A 22,278-nucleotide genomic window follows, 5' to 3' on the forward strand; every position below is an offset into this window, starting at 1 on the left:
AGGCCATTCATGTAGGGATTTGAAGTGCTTGGGAGCTGCGAATATCTCACTTCTTCATGCAACCACTTGCTTTGGGCAGTTTCCTAGGCACAACCACATCCAAACGGGTTGGAAATGGGGTGCAAACTCTTTGGGTGTTTTTGATGGTTCTTCCCAGAACCACTTTGAAGTGTTATCCTCAAGCTAAAAAGCAACCCAAGTTTACCGATTTCACGTTTCTGCTCTGTACAAAGATAAAACAGGGCCTTCAGTTGCCTTGAAGAAAAGCTATTGCAGTTCACTGAAGAGACTTTGTGAGGCTCTGGACAGCAAAAATAGGGCAAAAATATATATATATAATTTTCTCTTCTTAAAAGCTATCACTGGCAACATTTCAGCAGTAAAATCTTTACCGCAAAAACCAGAGAGATTTGAACAGCATTGTACAACAAGCTGTGATGGGATGGAGTCCCCATTGTTGCAACTAATGGGGAGCTGCCACCCCATGCTGCTAGCTGTGTCTCTGCAGGACCATAATCTTGGTGGCCACATTAAAAAAATGGCATGTATTGCCATGGGGTAGCCTGGATGTCCTTTCAGAGCCCGATGATGTGACACGAGATGTAAGATGATCAGCTTTCAGAGTGACAGCTGATAACAGGGGGGAAACCCAGAGAGGACAGCAGCCCAGGAAGTTGAAGGGACTGGCTAGCTGCCAGAGCAGAGCTGGGGGTGCCATCAAGTTCAGGCCCAGGATGCTACAGCTCAAGCTGGTATAGAGCTGTTTTCCTGTCAGTGACACTGGGGCAGCCACCTTGTCCCTATTGTGTGGCCTCTTGCAGCAGATGGGCACTGTTGAGGCCAGACATGGGTTTAGGTGGCAGCTTCAGCAAAACTGTCTGCTCACATGCTAATGCATGAAGCTCTGAAAGCTGCTTATGAACTCCTTACAATCTATGTAATGATTTTTTTCAGTCTACAAGTCTACTGCCCATCTACTTGTAACTCACTGCTCAGCATGGGCTTAGGGCAAGTGTTAAAAGAGTGACTGGATCAGCCCATAAAGTGATGTTTCCCTTCCTGTCCCAAAGGCCATGGGGTGACCATGCCGTGGGTTGAGGCTGGGACTGGCAGATCTCAAAGCCATTCTCTCCAAAGAAGATTTTGAGCAGCATTATCTGACTAGTATGTTGGGAGTTATGCTTATGAAAAAGAGCAATAAGGAGGCTCCAGTAACACACTGCAGTGTGTCAGGTGGAGAGCACTGGCGGTGCAGTGAGATTTTATCTTCAGAATGTGTGCAGGCTTTCTGTGTAGCTATGCTGGAATTTCAAAGGTAGTCTTCTCCAGGGAGAGCCAGGCTTTTTAACAGAGATTTCAACATCAATTGACAGTTGCATGACCAGTGTCAGAGCCAATTCAAGGAGGGGTGGCTGTAGCTCGCAGCTGGTCGTGCTCACTTCCACGTGCAAAGCCATCCTTGCTCACAGGGCAGCAAGCCAGACTGGCTCACATGTGCCAAGCATACCTGATGATACCTGATGCTCTCTGCTTTTGTTTTGGTGGCTGCTGATGGGAGAAAGGGGGGTGGGGGGAATATAAGCAGCAAGCTGTATTCTCTATATGTCATTATATTTCTAATGTTGGTGTTCTTGTCTTTATGTCTATGCATTCTTTAGCTATGAGGATAACAGACCCTTCATCAAGTAAGAATGACCTGAATGGCTGATAAATTTCATTTATCAGTGTGGTCCCATGAACCAGCTGTCAGATCAATATTGAAAAATCATTAAAGCTTCTGTCATTCACATTTGAGGCAGAAGAGCAAACTGTGCAGAAAAATGGCCAGGCATACAGTTAACATGCAGAGTAAATGTGCTGCATATGTATTGCCAACCGATTGCTACTATATTGGCTGTATATTCTTTGATTGGATGTAACTTGAATTCAAGAGAACGTTCTGAAGTAATGGTGTTTAATACAGACTTGTTATACCAATAGCAATCTTCCAATCCACTGTGCTCCAGCACTGAGAGTGCTCTGTGGTAATGTAAATACAGAAGAAAATGTTCAGAAAAGTGTGTGAATGGTAACCCACATGATTCCCACTCTGGTTGATGGGTGCAGTGCAAACTAATCTGTATTCAGCCTGTAATCTCCTTCCACAGTGGAGTACCCAATTGTCTCTAATTTTCAATTATACCAAAACATTATATGTTTGCTTCTTTATTGTTACAAAATTGCACTATGGAAAAGAGAAATTGTGGAAAACCAACAGCAAGTCTGTACAAAGGAAAACAAAAACCGCAAACAAGCCACACCAAAAAAAAAAACCCACCAAAACCCTGCAAAGCAAGCCAAAAATGCTCAGAAATTACATGCCTTAGGGCATCCGTGCTTTCTCTCCTGCAACCAAAAAGTGAAGCACAGTAACACACGATAAAAGCTGACCAACTTTGCAGTAGACTTTCAGTTTGTTCTTCTGGTGAAGAGTCCTTTGTGTTCATTCCTGCAGCATCATTCCCATATTCTCTTTCATTTCTTGATTCTTTTTTCTGTGGGCACGGGATGGAGCCATTCAAAGTAATCTCCATACCCTCTTTATCTCCAGGTCTGTTTTCTGAAGCACAATCCTGTATCTCGTACAGTTTGCACTGTTGAGGGTCTTCTAACCCAAAGATTCCTTTCCATCACTGAAGGTAGCATATTTGCACTCTCATTGCTCAATAATTGTTTCATACATTGGCAGCCAAAGGCTCTTTAACCAGGTTCAAGAGTTGGCTGCAGTGCAAGGCAGAATAGTTTCCTGATATCCTGTGGATCATTCCTAAAAGTCTTTGTAAATGGAGGAACCTTTTAATCGTGGCGAGACAGAGAAGGGAGAGGAAAAAAAACTCAGCGTTTTCCACTTCATTTGTTTTTGGTGGGTTTCTTTTCATGCTTTTTATTTTATTTTATTTTATTTTATTTTATTTTATTTTATTTGTTTTATTTTATTTTACTTTATTATTTTATTAAGAACATCAAAATATTTGTGTTTTTAAAATTGGCATACTATTCAGATTCTAATGTGCTCTCACTGATGGTGGAATCTCAGGGAGAAAAAATATACCAAGTGGCAAATGCTGTAAACGTTATCTAGCGCCTACCTTTCCGAAGGATTTTGAGAATGCATTTTCAATTTGCATCGTACTAAATATTTATTAGCAGGATTGGCTGGAAATGCTTCAAAGGAGCTGTTCTGGTCTGATAGATACATAATAGTGATTTTTAAAGAACTGCCTAAGTAAGCAGTTACCTTGGGGAGCTCTTCTGGCCATGTGCTCAGAAAATAAATATTTTATAAATTCCAGTGTAAGAAATACTGCTGTATTTTCATTCTAATACCCAAAGAAAAACAACAGTAAACATTAATAGAACAGCAGTGTGCTTCTGTTTGCAACAAGCCCTGCTAAAAGCAAGAGGATTCAGAGCTGCAGCTGCCATGGAATCTCAACAGGAGAAACTGTGAGCCTGCCTGCACCAAGCTTCTTCTTCCTCTGAGCTACTGCTGCTTCATCTTTCTCTCCCCTACCCCGTGCCCTGCCTAGGAGAGAGCAACCCAGATACTCCCAGACCCCATTCATGTTTCTATGAGGCTGCAGCATCCCAGTGAACCAAAACATAGGCAGATTGTGCCTTTTGGTAGCAGCTGGGGGTGCGTCAGGCAGTTAAAGAAGCAGAGGTATTGGCTGGCTGTAGGCTTGTCTGCTTTGGAGAACCAAAGGGTTAATGGTGAGGAAGGGGTGCAGAACTGGGCATCTCTGATGGGTATCATTACATTCATTTTTATGTTGTAGTACCTGCTTGTTCCTAGGGAAGAGGAAAAAATCAAGATCATGAGGGAATGTTCAAAGGGTTACTCACAGTGCTGCTTGCTGTGCAGCTGTGTCTTCCAGCTGGTAGCTGGTTCTCTCCCCTACATGGCAGCCATCCCCATAAAGCCAAGATAACTAAGCACTTGAATACTTAAGTTGGTGGATAGGAGGAGGAGCCAGCCCCCACTCTGCCCCCATGATGCTTTCCACACTACCTCCTGTTCTGGTATTGGAAGATCAGCCTCTGAGAAGTCAATTTTGCACATGATTAACTGTTATTTAGCAGGGAAACGTGGAATGTGTCTCCTGCCCTCCCAGCCTGTCTAAAATCCAACTGAAAAATGATATGCAACAGCAATCCTGTGGCCTCTGGCTGTCCTTGACCTCTCCAAGGGGTAGAGAGGTACCATTTCCCAGAGTGGAAAGACAGTTGGATGCTGTCTGTCCTTGAAGAAGCTTGCTGGGACAGAGTTTGCTGTTGGAGCAGACATGGTGTGTGAGCACATATGCATGTGTCTGTATTTTCCTTCGCCATGGAGCAGCGTGAAGCAATGTCAGAGAGCATTCTTGCAAGGAGCTGATCTGGCAAGTACCTGTTTGTTGTAGTTTGGCTGGTTTACCAGCTAAAGGGCAGCAGTAAATGTGTCTTGGTGGTAGTTGTAAAGAAGCTAATTCAGCTAGTGCTCATGCCCCAGGCAAACCAGTGGCCATTAAAAAAGCGACATTCAGAGTTGTTTTGGTTGGTTTATTTTCTTTTTTTCCTGCCATTTACAGAAACAGCATCTACATTGTGTCATATACATAAACACTGCTTTTACATTAAACAAATGGGAAAGAAAAAAAGCCAGAAACATTGCAGTTACAAAGATGCTTTGGTTATGATAAATTTCCATTCTCATAACATTTCCATTTCCGTATATTTACTCAAGCTTGAAGACTTGTAAACTGCATCCAATTGAAGACAAAAATCCTTACAGCTCATTTTGATGTGCTATTTTCTTTTCGCAAAAGCCATGGCCAAAGCTCTCCCTGTCTGCAGACATGTGCCACGTTTTATAGATGAAAGACCAATCCCTTCTTTCTTTCTTCTTTTTTTTTTTTTTTTTTTTTTCTTTCTGTTTCTTCTAACAGGTCCTGGGTGATAGGTGCGATAGCCCTGCTCTGCCTATTAGGACTGACCTGGGCATTTGGACTCATGTATATTAATGAAAGCACAGTCATCATGGCGTATCTCTTCACCATATTCAATTCTCTGCAGGGAATGTTTATATTCATTTTCCATTGTGTCCTCCAGAAAAAGGTAAGACAGACAGTTCCCAGCGGCACAAGCGGTGGTATCAGTGTGTTTTGTTGCCTAACAACCACAGCATAGTGTTGTGCATGTGCTCTGAATTCATATCGAGCAGATTTGTCTCCGTGTGCCTAATAGGGGTGGTATTTAGAGTGGAAACTGGCAGGTGCAGGGGAACGAGGCGATAACGAAGATATGTGGCAATGGCATTTCAGCAGCCAGGGCGCTAGTGGTTAGCACATTGGAGGCAGCGCACAAGGCAACTTGTGATTTGCAGGGCATTGTGATAGCAAACCTGCAAAAGGACTCTGCCTGCTGTTGGCCAGATTCTCACTTTCCTTACACCAGTGTGAGACAGAAGTGATGCCACAAGCATCCAGGGGTCCTCATGTGTCACAGCAAAATGGGGCTGTACATCTCCATTTGCTGTCCTTGCAGGAAACAACCCCTTACTGTAACAGTATATATTGGGGAAAGTATGTAACAGAGGCTGCTTCTCCCACTTTTTTAAGAGCATGCTCTGCAACAGTTCACTGGCTTTTGCATTGCTTGGTCCTAATGTGGGTTTTTGAAAATCTTCCATGCACAGTAAGTGCTTCTTGGTGGAACTTGAAATATGCCCCAATTAACATTGCGAGGTAACAGTGGAATAACTTAGGTAAACCCCAGTTGGAAAACGAGAATAAAAATCTCCTCATGCATATGTAGATCAAATTTACAAACTTTGACAGTCAGTAATAAATATTTTTAAGAACCATTTTATTCTCCACTGGAACTCAGTAGTGCGGATCTCTCCCAGTCTGCGCAAACCTGCTGATAATTGTTGATGTACATCTTGGTTTCATGGGCCAGACTCCATAACCAAGATAAGCATATAGAAGAGTTTACATGTGGATACATCTGAGTCTCAATCTGTCAATGTAACTAAGCTGCCTCAGTCCCTAGTGTGGCATCCCAGCATGGCACTGTAGTTTCCTTGGCTGCCAGGGTGCTTACTAGGCATTCAGATCCCTTGTGCCATTCTGCTTCAAGCCAGTCTATGCTCTTAAACCACCACTGATGTCAGTTTGCTCCTGATTTATGGCTGCAAAGAGGAGAGGAGAGTGCAGCCAGTACCTGGCTGCAGGGGGATACATCTCTCCAATCCGAGAGCTGAGGGAGAAATGGTTTGAGAGGGGAAAAAAATTCTTTCCTATCTATCATGGACTAGAAAATCAGCAGAAAGCTGCAGAGAGGCAAGCAGTGGGTGACTAATTAAAGCAATTGAATTATTTTCCCTCAGCAAAGGATTGATTAGGCACTCGACCATATTGGGCACTCGTGGTATTGTGTTGGTCTCAAGCTCTTAAGGAAAAGCCTAATGAAAAAGCTGTAATTTGCTGTTTAAACAGTTGCTCTGCAGAGTTTTCAAATGCTCATAGATGGTCTGGAGAAATTTTCGCAGCTGACTGTGCGCTCCAAGTAACCTCAACTGGTGTTTTAGTCATGTGTGTATTATTATGTTTTTTCATCAATGGGCAACATGACCTGCTTTTAGTTTTTCAGTACAGCATGTTCATTTTCAGCCTAGTCCCATTTACTTTCCAGGTGTTGTTGCCTATTAAAATCACACCTATGCAGACATGAAGTTCAGTCAAAGCCCAGCTCCTGCCCTGGCACAGCTCAGCATAGTTCCCATGAAGGTGACATGGCTTTCCTGCAGGTGAAGAGGTGGCTGGGTTTGCCTGCAGTGCCCATTTAAAACATGACTGACCTGCACAGTGCTGTGGAGAAGCAGGCTCTAGCTGCCCCTACAGGCTGAGAATACAGTCTCTAGGGCTACTCGCTGTACAGTTTCCTCAAATTTAAGTTTAACTGCAAGAAATAATTTTTTTTTTTGAAAAATAAATAAATAAATAGCTCTTATATGTTTCTTTTGGAATCTTTCTTTTTAGTCCCCTGCCAGAAGCTATAACTTTTAGTACCTTGATGAGCCAATATGCCAGTTTACATCAAATCTATGAGGGTATTAATTTCCAGTCATAAATAGTGTATCTGTAGTTTCTGCAGCTCTCCTTTGATGTGCCTCAGAGGTAGCTACAGCTGACTGGTGTCAATGAGCAGCTTTGCCAGATAAAAGCAGTCCCTTACGCCCTCGTAAGTGGTGAGCTAACACTGCAGGAGCAGTCAGCTGCAAGGTGTAATAGGCTAATTCCCCACAATAGCTATCGTTTTAATGAACCACCAAGGAAAAATCAGCAGCCATGTTGACAATTTTAAGGCTGTGGGTTGGAGGAGGAGGAGCTGCTCACTAACCACCATTGCTGTTTCCTTGTCTAGGTACGTAAAGAGTATGGAAAATGCCTGCGCACACATTGCTGTAGTGGGAAAAGTACAGAGAGCTCTATTGGCTCAGGAAAAACCTCGGGGTCACGGACACCTGGAAGATATTCCACAGGCTCACAGGTAACCCATGCTTCTTGTCTTTGCCCCAAGGTTTGGCAATTCCACATCAATTTCCATGCTGGGTGGGAAGTTCTCCTCTGTGCTTCACCCTCCAGCAAGTCTGGTAGGAGCCCAAGAAGCTGCCATAGAGGAACCTCCATTGCAGCTGCAGAGATTTCCCCCTTTCCCAGACTTGAATTCAACATGGTTGCTTCTCTTGGGATGTGTTTGCAATTTGTGCCTCTCCAAGAACCTCATGAATAATTGCAATGAACACAGAAAGTTCACATTTGCCATTCAGAGGCAGGTGAGTGCTCATAACCTGAGCTATCCTGCCTGCTCTCCATGGAGATCAGGAGCTTGGGAACATTTTGTTGGCTGTACTACAGCCCAGCATGCTCTTTAATTGCCATCTCAAGTATGTTGTCACTGCTATCACCACGTACAGGAATCATAAAATAACAACTGTTCTTCTTGCTTTGAAAATAATAATAACAAGGATAACTACCAGAGTGCCGCAATAGCCTTCATACCTTCATATTTTTATGGCATTCAGTGGTTTGATCAGTTCCATTACCTTGCTTGATATTCCTCAGTTTATAGATCTCTTAAGGTAATCCACTGGGGCAAGATTGTCTCATTTAGTCACTGGATTTGTTATGTTTTGGTCACATAAGTTTCATATTTTGTGTAGCTTGTACATTTAGTCATTTTCAAGCTAACCTGTGTGTACAGACACAGATTTATGGATGGACGGTTCATATAGAATGAAGAAGTTTGCTTCTTAATCAATAGAAACCAAATACAAATTTATTCAGTATTACTAATGGAAGTAATTATACGTGACAGTTCAGCTGTTAAACTATGAAGCACATGCAGCGAATACCAGTTTATAACCTCCCAGGAAAACACAGTTTGTGATTTATATCTTGGAGCAAATTGTTATTAATTTTCGATGGCTTCCAAAATGTCATCCAAGAGCTCCACTTTGGCATTTACTTAAGTGTGGATGTAATACAGGGCAAATAACAGCAATAGAATATGGAGCTTCTCCCCAGTAGGACATCAAATCCCACGGTAATCAATAATGTACAAAGATACTGTATCCAGCAACATTTATTCGGGCCTCCTCCTTGGCAGCCTCAGCACTGCACTGACTCCTGAGAGCAGTTCCCTTGTCACAGGGGCTGCTTGAAGTATTGTGGTTGGTTATTTTCTGTTACAAGCTTGTTCTTGGAAAGCATGCAGGTGTTCAAGCCCTGTCACAGGCAGGAGAAACCTCATGTGGGAGAAAGAGAGTGGATGGAGATCTGCGCTGTAGAGTATATGGCCCCTGAGTTATGAAAAGTGCAAGAGGAACAAAACTCATTAGATCTCTTTTGTTTTTTCCTCTGAAAAGCACTTAGGGTGCAAAATAGTTAATCCATATGGATCATGTCAGAGGAATGCAATAGATTAAATGTCCAGGTGAAAAAGAACTGCTATAAAAGTTTACCGGCCGCACGATACATTCTGATTCATTTTATAGAGGGCTAATGCATGCTTAGGAGATGCCATTAGTACATGGTTAATGAGTGGAGAGGGAGCTGTGACCAAGTGAGTGAGCCCTGGAAGATCTCACATGGTTAAGACCCCACCATGGGGAGCACTGGCTTTTCAGTGATTAGGAGAAACATGGTCTGTCACAGTGGCAAAGAGCATTCTGGATCTCCAAGATGGCCTAGCAGCCCCTCCATGTAGCTGTAGGGTACATCCATCATACCCTGTGAGATGAGGCATGGGTCTGCAGCAGACTGTTCACAAGATGCACACAGCTGACTTTCTGATTTTTCTGAAAGGTCTAGTTGGGGAAGAGCAAGGCAGTGCTGTAAAAGCCACAGAAGTAAATGCTCTACTTTGAGTCTGAGAAACAAAACAGAAGGCCAACACATTCGGGACACTATTTCCCCAGCAGCAGAAGCTATAACACTGATAGCAAAATCATCAGATTTTGCAATAGGGGAATAGAAGTTAGTTACTCATTTGCTGTGGATTTTTTTTACCTAGATTTCCCAAGATAGATAGTAGTTATACAAAACTTCCACGCATTCAGGGACACCAAGAAACAAATCAACTGTTCTGTTATGCCCTGCAGAAAATTGACACAGACTATCCTAGGTAATATGGGAGAGAAATGTGCGTGCTTCTGTGTGTGAATTATTTTTCAGTTATTTAGTGCAATGTTGGTAAATCTTGCGCTTGCATGGGTTTGGGTTCCTCTCACATGTGATTTCTAAGGGGTTTTTTTTTGTTTTGTTTTGTTTTTAATTAAGATGTAAACAGAGTGAGCAATCCTATTATGCACTTCATATTTGAGAGAGGCGTTTGTATTATGAAGTTAGGCAGGCAGTGTCTGGTATGCACGAGATGGTTATAACCAAACAGCAATTGCTTGCTTACTGCTGGATACAAACAAGTCTCATCCTGAGCTAGGCACACCAATAGCCCATCTTTAGTGAGGCAGAAAGAAACCTATCTGCAGCTGCTAAAAATTCATTACCTGCTGTGGTTCAATCCCTCTTCAGAGCCGGATTCGTAGGATGTGGAACGACACAGTTCGAAAGCAGTCCGAGTCTTCCTTTATTACTGGAGATATAAACAGTTCAGCTTCACTCAACAGAGGTAATTATAAACTTTTCTTTTTCTTTTTTCTTTTTCTTTTTTCTGTATCTCTAACTCTTGTGATGAGTAATGAGTCTTAAATATGTTGCCCCTCTTTTTCCTCACTTCAGATGGTGCCAGACCCTATTCGTTTACACAAGAAATGTTACAGTATTAACTGGGAGGAGGTTTTGTGCTGGTTGTTTCCTTTTTTTCTTTTCTTCATTTAATTTTACACGTGCATTTTCAAGGAATGTCATTTCTGGATGGGAATTAGGAAAAGGGGGGAAAAAAGAATCCCAAACCAACCCCATAGTCAAAAAGAAAGCTTCACATTCCCCCAACAAACTGCCATAAGCTGCTGTGGTATCAGGCCTCATTGCTGATGGTGAAAATGGGCCGTTATGACAGTGAACTGCCTGCATTAAGTTGTGATTGCTCTGGGTACATAGCAATTTTGTCGTCTTTGTGGAAGCAAAAATGAGCAGCAGAGCACATACGTAAGAAAAACTGTGTGCTTGGAACAAAATCGTCTGCATTGATGTTCATACCTAGTTTGAAGAACTGACTAATGTGAACTTTATATAGACATCTGTGGAGGAAAGACTATCAGAGACGTACAGAAATAGAGGCATGCCAAAGACAATGTGGTGCCTGGCACTAGAGGAAATCTGAGCTTTTTTTTCTTTTTAGAAAGGTCTTTTTAGTCAGTTATGGGAAAATGACAGTAAGAGGGGGGGAAAAAACTCAGAGACTGGTTTGTCTGTAGTTTAGTACAGTTACCTTATGGCTTAACCATGATGTTAAATTCTGTTTTGCATCTCTACCCAGTTTATGCTGGAATTAAGATGGGGCAGAATTTGGATTACTGAGCCCAGCTGTTATCATGACGGTGAAAATGGAAAGTGTTTCCATTGCTGATGGTTGCACTGAACAGATAACTGAGAGTTGAACTGGGACTTTGGTTCTTTTCCAATCTTTATTCACCCATTATCCCCACTGCTTTTAGGATGAGTTTTGCCTGTGTAATATTATGAGGGTACGCTTTGAGAATTTTGACTGCGCTGTTAGTAGTATTGACTGCAGAGTGCAGGGGAGCTAAGTGTATGTGATTAATTTTTCTTTACATTATACATATATTCCCAAATCAGTGCAAAGGGAAAGGTGGCATAGTTAACTGGGAAGTGTACTTTTGTCCCTTGACCCACTCTGAAGGTGTTTGTGCTTGTGTAGTTTCATTTTGCACTAGAGATCTGTTGATAAAGGTGGCCATAAGATGCCATTACTGCAAATGCCTCTGCTCATATTGATTTAACTGTGTGCATTGCCCTTGCGTCTCTCTCCATCTTTGCTACAAGCAGGCTTCTCTGGGGCTAATTTAGTGGGGGATCAGTTGTACAAAGGTTACAGAGCGAACCACTGTTCCCCTCTGCCATCCATCTCAGCAGCAAACCAGAATGTGTTATGCATGAACTGTTCAATCCTTTAGTTAGCACAGAATTTTCCTTGTTATCCAGTGCAGCTGAGGCTACAAAGGGAAATGCTTTAGCAAACAGCATCTTGGACTTGCTGGCAGAAAAAAAAGGCATTTCTTTTTTCAGTTTTAGCTTTTTTTGTGCAAAGATGGGAGTATGACTGTAAATGGGGAAAGCTGTGAAGAGGTTTTAAGTGAGTAGTCTCCATGCCGGTGTGGCAAGAGCCCACGTTTAGATGTACCTGTTATTTAAAGGTCGGTTGGGAAATGAACTGTTGGGGGAGGCATCTTCAAAGTGGATTTCATCCAGCTATTTCTGTTGTGTGCCATCACATGAGATGAATCACCCAAAGGGCCTGCATCTCTCCACAGACTGCAGAAATAGCCTGGTAACTGTCTTCAAAAGGATGCTTTGTGGTGGGATGCTTAAGCGTCTTGAATAAGTTGTGCTATTATACAAGGTCACCCTTCCTCTTTTTCACACAAGCAGGCACATAATTTATTGTTTCTGTTTGATGGGTTGTGGTTTTTGTTGTTTTTTGTAGTAGATAGTTGTGCAAAATGGAGGTTAAAACACTTATTTGGGAGTCAGTGTCTCTGAAGCAGCAGGTGGTCGTTTCTGCTACACCTGACATCAACAGAAATCCTGCTGTAGAGGGCCCCAGATATTTCATACTTTATCCTTTTATTCTGCCTGGAAAGAAATGTTCATGGTCCTAGGGCTTTGCATAAAGTGTAAGTTGTTTCTTCAATCTCTCCCTCAGGAGAGCTGAAGCCTGAACAGATCAGTAGGGCAATGTGGTTTTCACAATCCTTGTCTTCCTCTTAATATTACAATATATATCAAGCTTTAAAGGAGACATTTCATTAATGTTTTATTTACAAGTGTGCAATTAAAGCTTAGAGGAATCAAGTATGAGTCTTGAATTGTATGGATGGTATCTTTCTGTGCCTGAGGTTGATACAGCAGGCTTGTATACACTTTCAGAAGTCTCTCTTCAGCCCTCCCAGCCTAGATACCTTCTACATGAAACTATATTACCCAAATTATACATACTTTATGCACAGGTATTTTTCCCAGTGCCTTCAGTCAACAACCCAGTTTCTAAAGCAGAGAGAAAATTATCCTTTCTCCCAAGAATCAACCCGGCCTCCAGCTCCTGGCCTGACTCCACTCCTCCTTTTCCTAGGCTGCTGCTGACTTTTCATGCTCCTGTTGTGAAAGCAGACAGCAGTGACACATCCTCTAACTGGGGTACTTTCTCATCTAAGCCTTTTTTCCATGGTCACTCACACAGTACTGACAGCCCCCTGCTGCTTGCTGATGTCCCAGGCAAGTCTGCCCTTACTGTTCTTTTTCCTGTATTATGATTAGCTTTTGCTGTCCCACTTCATCCGCTTTTCTCCTTCCATGAACCACATGGATGTCAGTCTGGAATATCGTGTTTGTACGGCACATCCCTCCTTTAGACACATAGCTGTATCTTTTTCTGACTTAGCAGATGTCATATTCCTTGCAGCTTTTTTTTCAGCTCCAGCCCCTCTTTCATCTGCTGCCTTCTTCCCCTGCCAATGTCATGGGCCATGATATTGTTTTTGCACCTTCTGCATTACGTTATTCCCATTCATCCCACTGGGAATTTCCAGCATATTCCCAAACTCGCCTGGTATAACGTGTTCTGTAATGAAACCAATACTTACTCTTGACTGTCAAGACATACATGATAATTTCAGGTATCTACTGAAGGCAACTTCCAGTTGCAGACCAGTACAAACTGTTTTAGGCTCTGTTCTCCCTTGCTGCTCATAGCTTCATGTGTTTGGGGATGTAGCACTCTACCCCTTCTACTGTCAGAGGAGGAACATGCTGGTGTGCCCTGTAGGCAATTACTCTGTTTCAAGAGATAGGGGGTTTCCTGCTCCTCACACTCCAACTGTACAACTTTGCCATTTTTCCCACCATGGATACCATGGCTGGGTATTCCTTCCATCTATTTTATATCCATCTTGTGCTTCTCTCAGCACTGAAAATTTGAGCTGGACCTACTGCTTCAACGTCTTCATCTCAGTGGTTTTCCAGCTTGTCTGTGACACCAATCTCTGCAGGATAAAAAGTGAAGACATTATTTTGGGAGTTTCTTCATCTCCCTGTGCTTGTGATCCTTTCAGTGTTGTTGTCTGTTTTTCTCTGCATTTCTCTTCTGCTATATCTCATGTGTGACACAGCATGGACTGGCCTTTATTTATGTTAGGCATGACTAGACTGTAATTCACTGTGGAATAGCGTGTTTGCAAAGTCCCCAAGCCTGCATTTTGTTATCCTCCTTGCCTGACTAGGAATTGATGCAGCTGTGGTCTGAATGCCATGGCATCCAGCTGACTTCAGTCTCCCAAGTCTAAGTCTCATGCAGAGTTATTTAAACTTTGCTACACCTGAGCCAAGTCTGTAGAGCTGTACTCAGCTCAGACAAGTACCACATGGCAAAGTAATGCTGGAGCTGTAGAACAATGTTGGATTAGCAGCCCAGATGTGCAGCAACATCTGGGGGACAGCCTGCCCAAGTCAGAGACAGTGCAAGGGTTGAGCATGCTAGTATTGTTGAACTTATAACTGCAGGCTGTTTTGGAGTTAGCTACAAAAGGTGAGTAGGGTAAAACCTGAACCAAGCCGATGACTTTCTGAATGGGAAAGAATAAGTCTTCCTTTGCCTAAGGGGTAATTGGGAGGTTTAAGAGGTCTTGATGCAGACACTTAGACAAAATGCCAAAAAAGTGGACCAAAAGGCTACGCTGAGTTGCCTGTAGGGTGGAATGTTTGCTCCAATTTGTTTCCTTGAAGGCTGAAAAGCAGAAGGTAGAGAAAGCAACAAGTTCATCAGGAGAAGACAGTAGGTAACTGTGTGGTTGTGACAGGGTATTCTGTGGTGGTCGGGTTAACAGTTGTTAAAAAGAGCAGAGATGAAAAGCAGTTAATATCATTACTGTTGTTTCAATTCTGTTACACTTGTACGTTTGAAATCTAGTCATGGACCTGTGCAGTCCACGCAGGTGGAAAGGGAATGTCACTCAGCACTGTGCTGATATCAAGAGGAACAGATTGTGAAGGACCACTGCAAATGTGAACATTGTTGAAACTTTGCTGGTATGGCATGGACCCAAGCTCTGGGGACATCTAAGTGGCCTCCTTCTAAGCATGAGGGACAGGTCTGTTTGCACGTTGGGAGCATTACTGTCAAAAAACACTCAAGAAGCTCAGACAGCCTTGCAAACAAGCAGTTGCAGTGCAAAACAGCAATGCAACTTTAGCCTGTTTTTATCCATGTCTCAGGTGAGAGGTAAAACAATAATTACTGTCTCTCTCTGGATATGAGACAGCAGATAGAGAAAAAAGAAAACATCATGAACCCTATGGTACTTTGTTACCTTTCAAGTTTTCAAGTTGGAGATTTGATATTTTCTTCTAGGGGAAAAATGAGCTATCATTTTATATCCCCAGGTCCAGGGTCCAGCACAGAGCAGTAAAGGGTGGGGGCAAAGACAAGGCTGGAAGCTGGGTTACAACCACCATCCAAGGTTGTCTGGTCAGGAGACAGACAGAAGGAAAGGACTGGTAGCCCAGCAGGGGGGTTGGGACACAGGTGAGGCTTATGGGGGACACTAAGTCGAGTGAGTGCCATCAAGTTCCTATAAGCTGGCACTAGATCACCAGGACCTTTGGCAACTCTTGCTGCAAGGTGAAGAGTCTTAAATATTTTAATTGTTCCTTTTGGCCTCAGGAGTCTGCTTATGAGGGTGGATGCATCCTTGCACTCACTATCAAACCTTGGGTGCTGGATGAGTATATGAAAACCAGAAAAAAAAGAAAAAAAAAATTCCATCAAAAAGTCACTGTGAAGCTCCAGGATCCCCAGTATTAGTGCATTTGTTATTTTTCCCAGCTAGGAAAGCCATATTCACTCCTATTTTTCCACCGCAAATGCTCTGACATGGGAAATTGAAATGAGGGTATTCTTTTGTCCCTGACCTTTGCCTTTTCCTCCCAAATGCCTAAGTGTCATTGCATGTCTCAGACTGTAAGTAGTGCTCCTGCATAAGTACTTGATTTCTCTTTGCTTTATTTTTTCTCCCCTGCTTTTTTATATCAACCACAAAGACATAATCTGAAACGTACACAGGAAAAAGGGAAATTATTGCTACTGTTTTCAGAGATAATCAGTTTAATGTCAAATTCATGTGGATTTCTTCATAATGAACAGAACAAATTGAGCTCAAATTCAAACAGTGGGAATCTGAGTCAGAGAGGAAAATTAAAATGAAGAACATTAATATCCTGATTTCTAACCCAAGACGTGATTGTTTCCTAAATGAAATCTCCCATCAAATTCCTACCACCCACTCAAAAATATAATTAAGCTGTGATTTCCATGCTGAAACCATATCTGCACTGTTAACTCAGCAGGGTTGTCTGTGTGTGTTTTAGGGAGAGGGGGGGAGGTTTTAAATTATCTTCAGGTGGCCATATCTGCCTGCATTTTTAGGAAGCTTTTCCTCATCAAACACATTAGAAGGTGATATTCTGCCTTGGCCAGAAGCTGTCATTTCAGAAGATGGTAGCTGCAGGTTTGCACTGGGGCACTGAAGTGAATCGAGTTTGGGTTGCTGTCCCCAGATTTTCCCCTTCTGTATGGCGAGATGAATACACTTCTGTTTAGTGTCTGCATAGGATTGGTGTGTATTAGGTAGGACATGATTTGGAAATACAGCAGTGAAAACAGTTTGACTTTTGATACGGTTAAAGAGAGAGACAAGCAAAGGGGAAGGAAGAGCAAAGTGAAAAATCAACACACACTGCTCAGGAATAGCTTAACCCAGTTCAGCAGTTTTCTGGTTCTGGCTTCGGAGCTGTGCTCTATCTGAGCTGTCAGCCCCAGTTCAAGAGCTTAAATGAAGAGCAATTTCTCCATACACTTTAAAGAATGACTTGGTCATCTGAGCCCATTTGCAAAGCTGACCCTTCGCTGTCAGTGCCTAGGGAAAGCAGAGGGTGAGTGGAAATTTGGATCTCAGGATCGTTCCCATTGCCATGTGTCAGTCTATCTCAAGATGCTCATTCTCTCCTTGATGGATTTATGTGGCCGGCATGACAGACAGATTTTCAGAATTTATATTGCATATAAAACAAATAGCAAGCACTTGAACTCCGGGAGAGGTAGGAACTCCAGGAGAGGTAGGAACGCCTCTACTTGTCTCAATCAGATATTCAGAGGGCGCCATCCACTGATATGTCACAGTCTGGCTAAACAGCTCTTACTTGCTCTGAGCAACACCAATGACTCAAGTTCAGGCTCAAAGGTATTGGAGAATAAATACCGCTTTCTTTCCATTTGTTTTCTTTTTTTTGTGCTCCATATTTAGTGGTTGTCAGGGTCCTTTGGAGGGAAGCACTTTTCAAAGCTGAGCCTAGGATGACCATGGTAGAAGCTGCAGCCTCAGTGACCATTTGGAGACCATCGTCTGCCAATGCGCAAATCTCATTTCATCATCATCACTGCTTTAAACCGATGGCATGGCACTTTTCCCTCAGAGCCCAGCCATTCTTCAGAGTATCTGTGCTTGATACTGGCCTTGCTCACCGTTGCTGAGCCAGCAGGTGTGTTCTGCTGCACCAGCCCAAAGGGCACAGCAAACACTGCTTTCGAGCATTTCCCTTCCCAGAATCTAGCAAAGCTCCCAGCCTTGGGAAGGTTAAGCTTTGTTGCAGGGGATTCAGCAGTCCTGGAGCCTGGAGGCGGCTGATTTAGCCACAAACAGCAACAGCAATGTGAACCCACTCTCCTCCGGCCTCAGGAGTATGATTAGCAGTTCCATTTCTGTTTCTTTTCAGTTGAATCTGCCTCTTGAGAGCAGAGTAGTGTTTTTCTGAGGTGCTTTTGTGTCCCTTGGATGTTTGGTGGAAGTCAAAGGGCAAGAAGCAGGTTGAGAGTCCCTTGAGGCATCTCTCCACCAATCCAGAGCAAGCCTGCAGGCTCTGTTCTAGCATTTCATCTAGCCACTGTCTCTTAAGAGCTGTGGCTTCTGCTCCCTCTCTTGGGGAGGCTATGCTCAAGAGCACTTGAGGTTCCTGTACTGCAAATGCCATGTCTGCCAGTGCTCACAGTCAGGGGAATAGCACAGGAATTTCAGAAGGTTAATTTATGTCAGAACTCTAAAATTTCCATTTTGCCCAGCGTGGGTGGCTGTTTCTTTACCATCTCACTGCCACTGGCATTTTCCTGATGAGACTGCCTAAGTTTTCAGTCTTTGGCTTTGTCCCGTGTCCCCTGCTTTTCTGCTTTCTCTTTGTAACCATTGCAGAGCATATATATCACTCCCTGATTCTCCCTGACCCCACAAGTACCAGTGCCAGGGTCCCACACCCAGGCAGATCACAAATTGGGATGGAGTAGTCCACGTGCACTGAGTCAGCCCAGAGGGATTGCTGTTTGCAAGACATAAATCTCTGCAGCCCTGCTAAGTGGCTGTTGGTTTAACTAAATGTCAGCATCTGGCCTCAAAATGAACCATCCTGATAATTGTATATGAAGTAGAGATGAATTCCAGGTAGCTGTAAGCAAATGAATATTTTCTATTTGTAAGGAAAATGCAATATCCTTTTGGACTAGCAATTGCCTTGACTTTACTTTTTTTTCTCCTGTTGTTTATGGTTTGTGGGTTTTTGGTTTGTTTCTTTTTTTCAATCAGCCTTACATATGCCAGGAAAAATATGATTTTCTGCATCAGGGATCAAAACTTAGGGAATTTAACTCATATTTCTGCCTACGTGTGAAATGAATCCCACTGCAGATTGTCTTCTGGTTTATTTTGCCTCTCTGCTGCCTGGGACAGAGTTAGCTGAGATTTGTTGCAGTGATTTCAGTGAGTGACGTGGCATTCTTCCTTTGGGAGATATTATGAACTGGCTTTGATTTTAGGATTGACAGCCGTATAATTGGAAGTTCAGTCATTAGGTGGATCAGATTTAAAGAGGAAAAGTAAGGGCAAAGCAATTTCTGAAATCAGAGCGGGCTTTGGGGACTATTAGATCCAGCAGAGTATTGCTGCAGAGCAGTCTTAGCATGATGACTGTGGAGGAAGGAAGAAAGCATGGCTGCTTTTACAGACTCTTGCAAGTACAGGCCAGTTTCCACCATAGGCATGGCTCCTCACGTCTTGGTTAAGAGCTTGCATCTAGTGAGCAATAAGTATAAAGGGGAACAAAGAGCCATGATGCACTTTTGTTTATTTAGTCAAGGCATAGAACTCTTTGAAGCAGCAGCATTGGTTAAAAAGAAATGTCCCATCTGGAGAATGTGCTTCTGCTCCAAGCAGCTGAGAAAGAATCAGTGAAATGATGGCCTCTGTCCCATGGCAAACATTTATAAGTTGTTGTGGACTAGTGATGTGTTTTGAACGTTGCCTGCAGATTACAATCCATCTGAGGCTTATCATCTGAAATCATTCCAGGAGCAAGGAGGGAAAAAGGGGAAAAAAAGCTACTATCCCTGCCCTGTTTCTGTGTAAAAGCATGGGATGTTTCATTTCGCAGAAGATGGCCCAGAGCTTAACAATCTCATTTGCTGAAATTCCATTTCACTTCAGTCAGTATTAATAGCTTCTCAATGAATAGATTAGATGCTGCAAGTGACAACAAACCTATTTGAGAGAAATTTAATAGGGAGGTTTATTGAAGTTTATTAACTAAATCCTGTTGGCTATTATAAGAACACGGCTCGATAAATCTGAACGTCAGAGCGCTTGTTGAAGGGAACAAGGAAGAATGCTGAAGATACCCGTTGTCCTTCGGCAAATGTGTGTGATTTCACTTTTCATAGTTGTATTAATTGTTTGAATAATTTACAAGAGAACTTGTGGAAGACCAGAATTGTTTAAAATACTTCAAAATTCTTCCTGCAACACAGTAAAGAGCGGTACTGAATGCTGATAAGCAAAGTCACAGAGATGGCTGGAGCTTTGACTCATACAAACCTGCTTGGAATGTATTTTCTTTGCCTGAGAGTAAAATGGAATAAATAAGTTAATGCTCAATGACATACAGAGCTAGGAAGAATTTACAAATGGATCTGTGCAGCAAGGTTATTTCAGTAACGTTCAAGTTAAGATGAGTTATTATGGTTAGAGTAAGGTAGTGTGTTTTTGCTTGTTTGTGGACACTTAGGAAAAGATTCATCTCTAACCACATAGTTGGTGCCCTGTATAACGCAGAGCGGATAAACCTGTACTCCCTGCAGCCAAGGCACTGCAGTACCTCTGGGGACTGGGCCACACTCTCTCTGCAGGGTGGTCTGAAGTTCAATATATGAAGTGTGAGAAGCCAGGGTTCTCAGTTGATGAGGTCTGTGGACAGAAAAATAAGTTGGCTGCTTTCAGGAGGCAGAGTGGGCAGGGGTACAGCTCCCTACCCTGTCCTGTGGGATGGGAGCAGCAAAAGCTGTGTGGATGGCAAATGGGGAAAAAACATAAATATTGAGCGGAAACTCATCAGTACATTCTGAAAATACAACCAAAAAAAAAAAAAAAAGACAAGAAAAATTACATTTTTGGACTCTCGGGTCAGAGGCAATGGAATATTTTGTTACAACTCAGATGTGCTTTTTCTGAACTATTTATTTTAGTTTCTACTCTAATGAAAAGATGACATCATAAGAAAGAGTCGAAGTCAGCATTCATACAAACCACTCTTGAGAAACAAAAAAGAAAAACATTTCATTTGGAAAATACTGGGCTTCTCTGGATGTTTTTGAAATGTTCAATTGATTGATTCACTAGTTTGCCAGCTTGCATTTATTAAATGCTTTAGTCTCCTTTCTTTGCAAAACTGCACTCTTGGCATGTCTTCTGGGCAGCGGGGAAATCTTCCCTTCCCCAGTGTGTTTCCAGCCTGCTAAAATGCACGTAGCAAGGCAAGCAAGGTTTTGGCAAGTCACTGAAGAGATACAAAGCCAAAAGAGATATGTGAGTGTGTTGTTACCTATGTGGGCAGATGACCCTGAATAGAGCAGTGATGCCCAATACATTGGCAGCTTGCTTAGGCCACACTGCATGACATTAATTTTCAGAAAGGCTGGAGGAGTACTTGGATATGTTTACCTTTCTGTTGAGCAGACCACGCAGATGATTCAAGTTAGCTTAAATGCCTTTGTATGGCTTTGTCAGCCAGCTGCCCACAAGAAAGTAGTTGAATTTTGTTCCTGAGCGATACAACCTAGAGTATGGTGACATATGCTTGTAATCTTTCTTTTCACCCTTTGCTTTTAGTTGAGCGTTTAAATTGTACCTGTTTAACAAGGTGTAGCCTTCTGTTATGTTCATACGTCAAATTCCTGCTGTCCTGCTGTTAAACGTGGGCTCTGCTTGTGAACTTCTCATCCCATTGAATAAGGAGATGCCCATGTGAACTTTTGGCTTTGAAGCCTCATCTTTTTCCCACTCCCAAGAGCAGGTGTGCCCACATGCACACAGCACGAGATGGGTTTGGAAATGAGGCGAGTCTGCCTTCAGTAGAGTACCTTTGGGTAGCAGAACTGAAGGTGTTGCAGTGCAGCTGAGCTGAAGCCAGCCTGCATAACTAAGCAAATAAAGAAGTAAAAAGCATGCTTGGTGACTGTGTGCTGGGCTCAGGTGCTTCAGGAAATGGCGGAGAAGGAATTTGTATAGGGGATGTTACCACTGAAGTGCTGCAGAGCAAGGATGACACTGGGCTGCTTGATTTGCTGGGAGTAATTGGTGTCATGCCATGGAAAGCCATGACATGTTGTGCCAGATAGGCCTATTTGCTTCTTCTCTTAGCATTTTCAGAAGGTGTGCATTTTGATCCTGGCCTTTCTTTGTTGGACTTCACTAGCTGTTTACTACCATGGCTGTTTTCATGGGTAGCCCACCTGCTTCTTCTGCTCATACCTCATCTGCAGACTTAATCTGCTTTTCCCGTAGCCCTTGTGGTTGCTATAGCAATGATAAAGTGTTATGAAAATGGCAGGATGATACTTAAATGTATGGCTCGCAATACCTTTTTCTTTCTCCCTCCTGGGAAGGAGGAACTCAATAATGGGGATTTGGCTGTTGTATTATTGTTTTATCTTAAGCTTTAACTTTAGGCTCTCTGGAGCCTGAATGCAGTTCTTCTCTCTCAATCCTATGAGGCAGGGAATGTTGCAGCTTTAAAGCAGCTAAGGAGAAACAAGACCCCAGATAATGAACACAAGGCATATGTGATTTTCTTTTTAAGATGCCAGAGGTTGTATTTTCCATGACCCACACAAAGAGTGAAGTACACTGTGGGCAGCCCACCCTGATGTGAACTTACTCTTCAGTGCCCAAAATATTGAAAGGCATCAGAAAGAGATATCAGTGGATTTACTTCAGCTTTGTACCAGAATTACTCAAAACTGACTTCAAAACTGACAGCAAATTAAAAAATCTCTACACCCTCACAGATAAAGGGAGAGGAAAGCAGAAGCTCATCCATCACAACAGGCAGGGTACAAACCTGGGAAAAGCATCGCTATCTTTGTTGTGGAAACCCAGTGTGTTAGAGAAGATCAGGCCAAAAAAAC

At 42.8% G+C, this 22,278-nt stretch overlaps 1 protein-coding gene across 41 annotated transcripts in view; it reads left to right on the forward strand.

The window, feature by feature from the left end:
- ADGRL3 (adhesion G protein-coupled receptor L3) overlaps window positions 1-22,278 on the forward strand; it is a 475,677-nt gene that overhangs the window by 434,715 nt on the left and 18,684 nt on the right. For 21 of the 41 annotated variants that reach the window (XM_085545165.1, XM_085545176.1, XM_032444015.2 and 18 more), the window contains 4 exons: window positions 1,659-1,685; window positions 4,968-5,136; window positions 7,447-7,572; window positions 10,116-10,212. In XM_085545165.1, coding sequence (XP_085401291.1) covers window positions 1,659-1,685; window positions 4,968-5,136; window positions 7,447-7,572; window positions 10,116-10,212 — 419 coding nt within the window. The remainder of the gene's footprint in view (window positions 1-1,658; window positions 1,686-4,967; window positions 5,137-7,446; window positions 7,573-10,115; window positions 10,213-22,278) is intronic. The other 20 variants (XM_085545173.1, XM_085545186.1, XM_085545194.1 and 17 more) reach the window with 1 other exon arrangement.

This window comes from Coturnix japonica, chromosome 4 (assembly GCF_054131305.1).
Source record: "Coturnix japonica strain WE chromosome 4, WE-NBRP24, whole genome shotgun sequence".
NCBI lineage: Eukaryota > Metazoa > Chordata > Aves > Galliformes > Phasianidae > Coturnix > Coturnix japonica.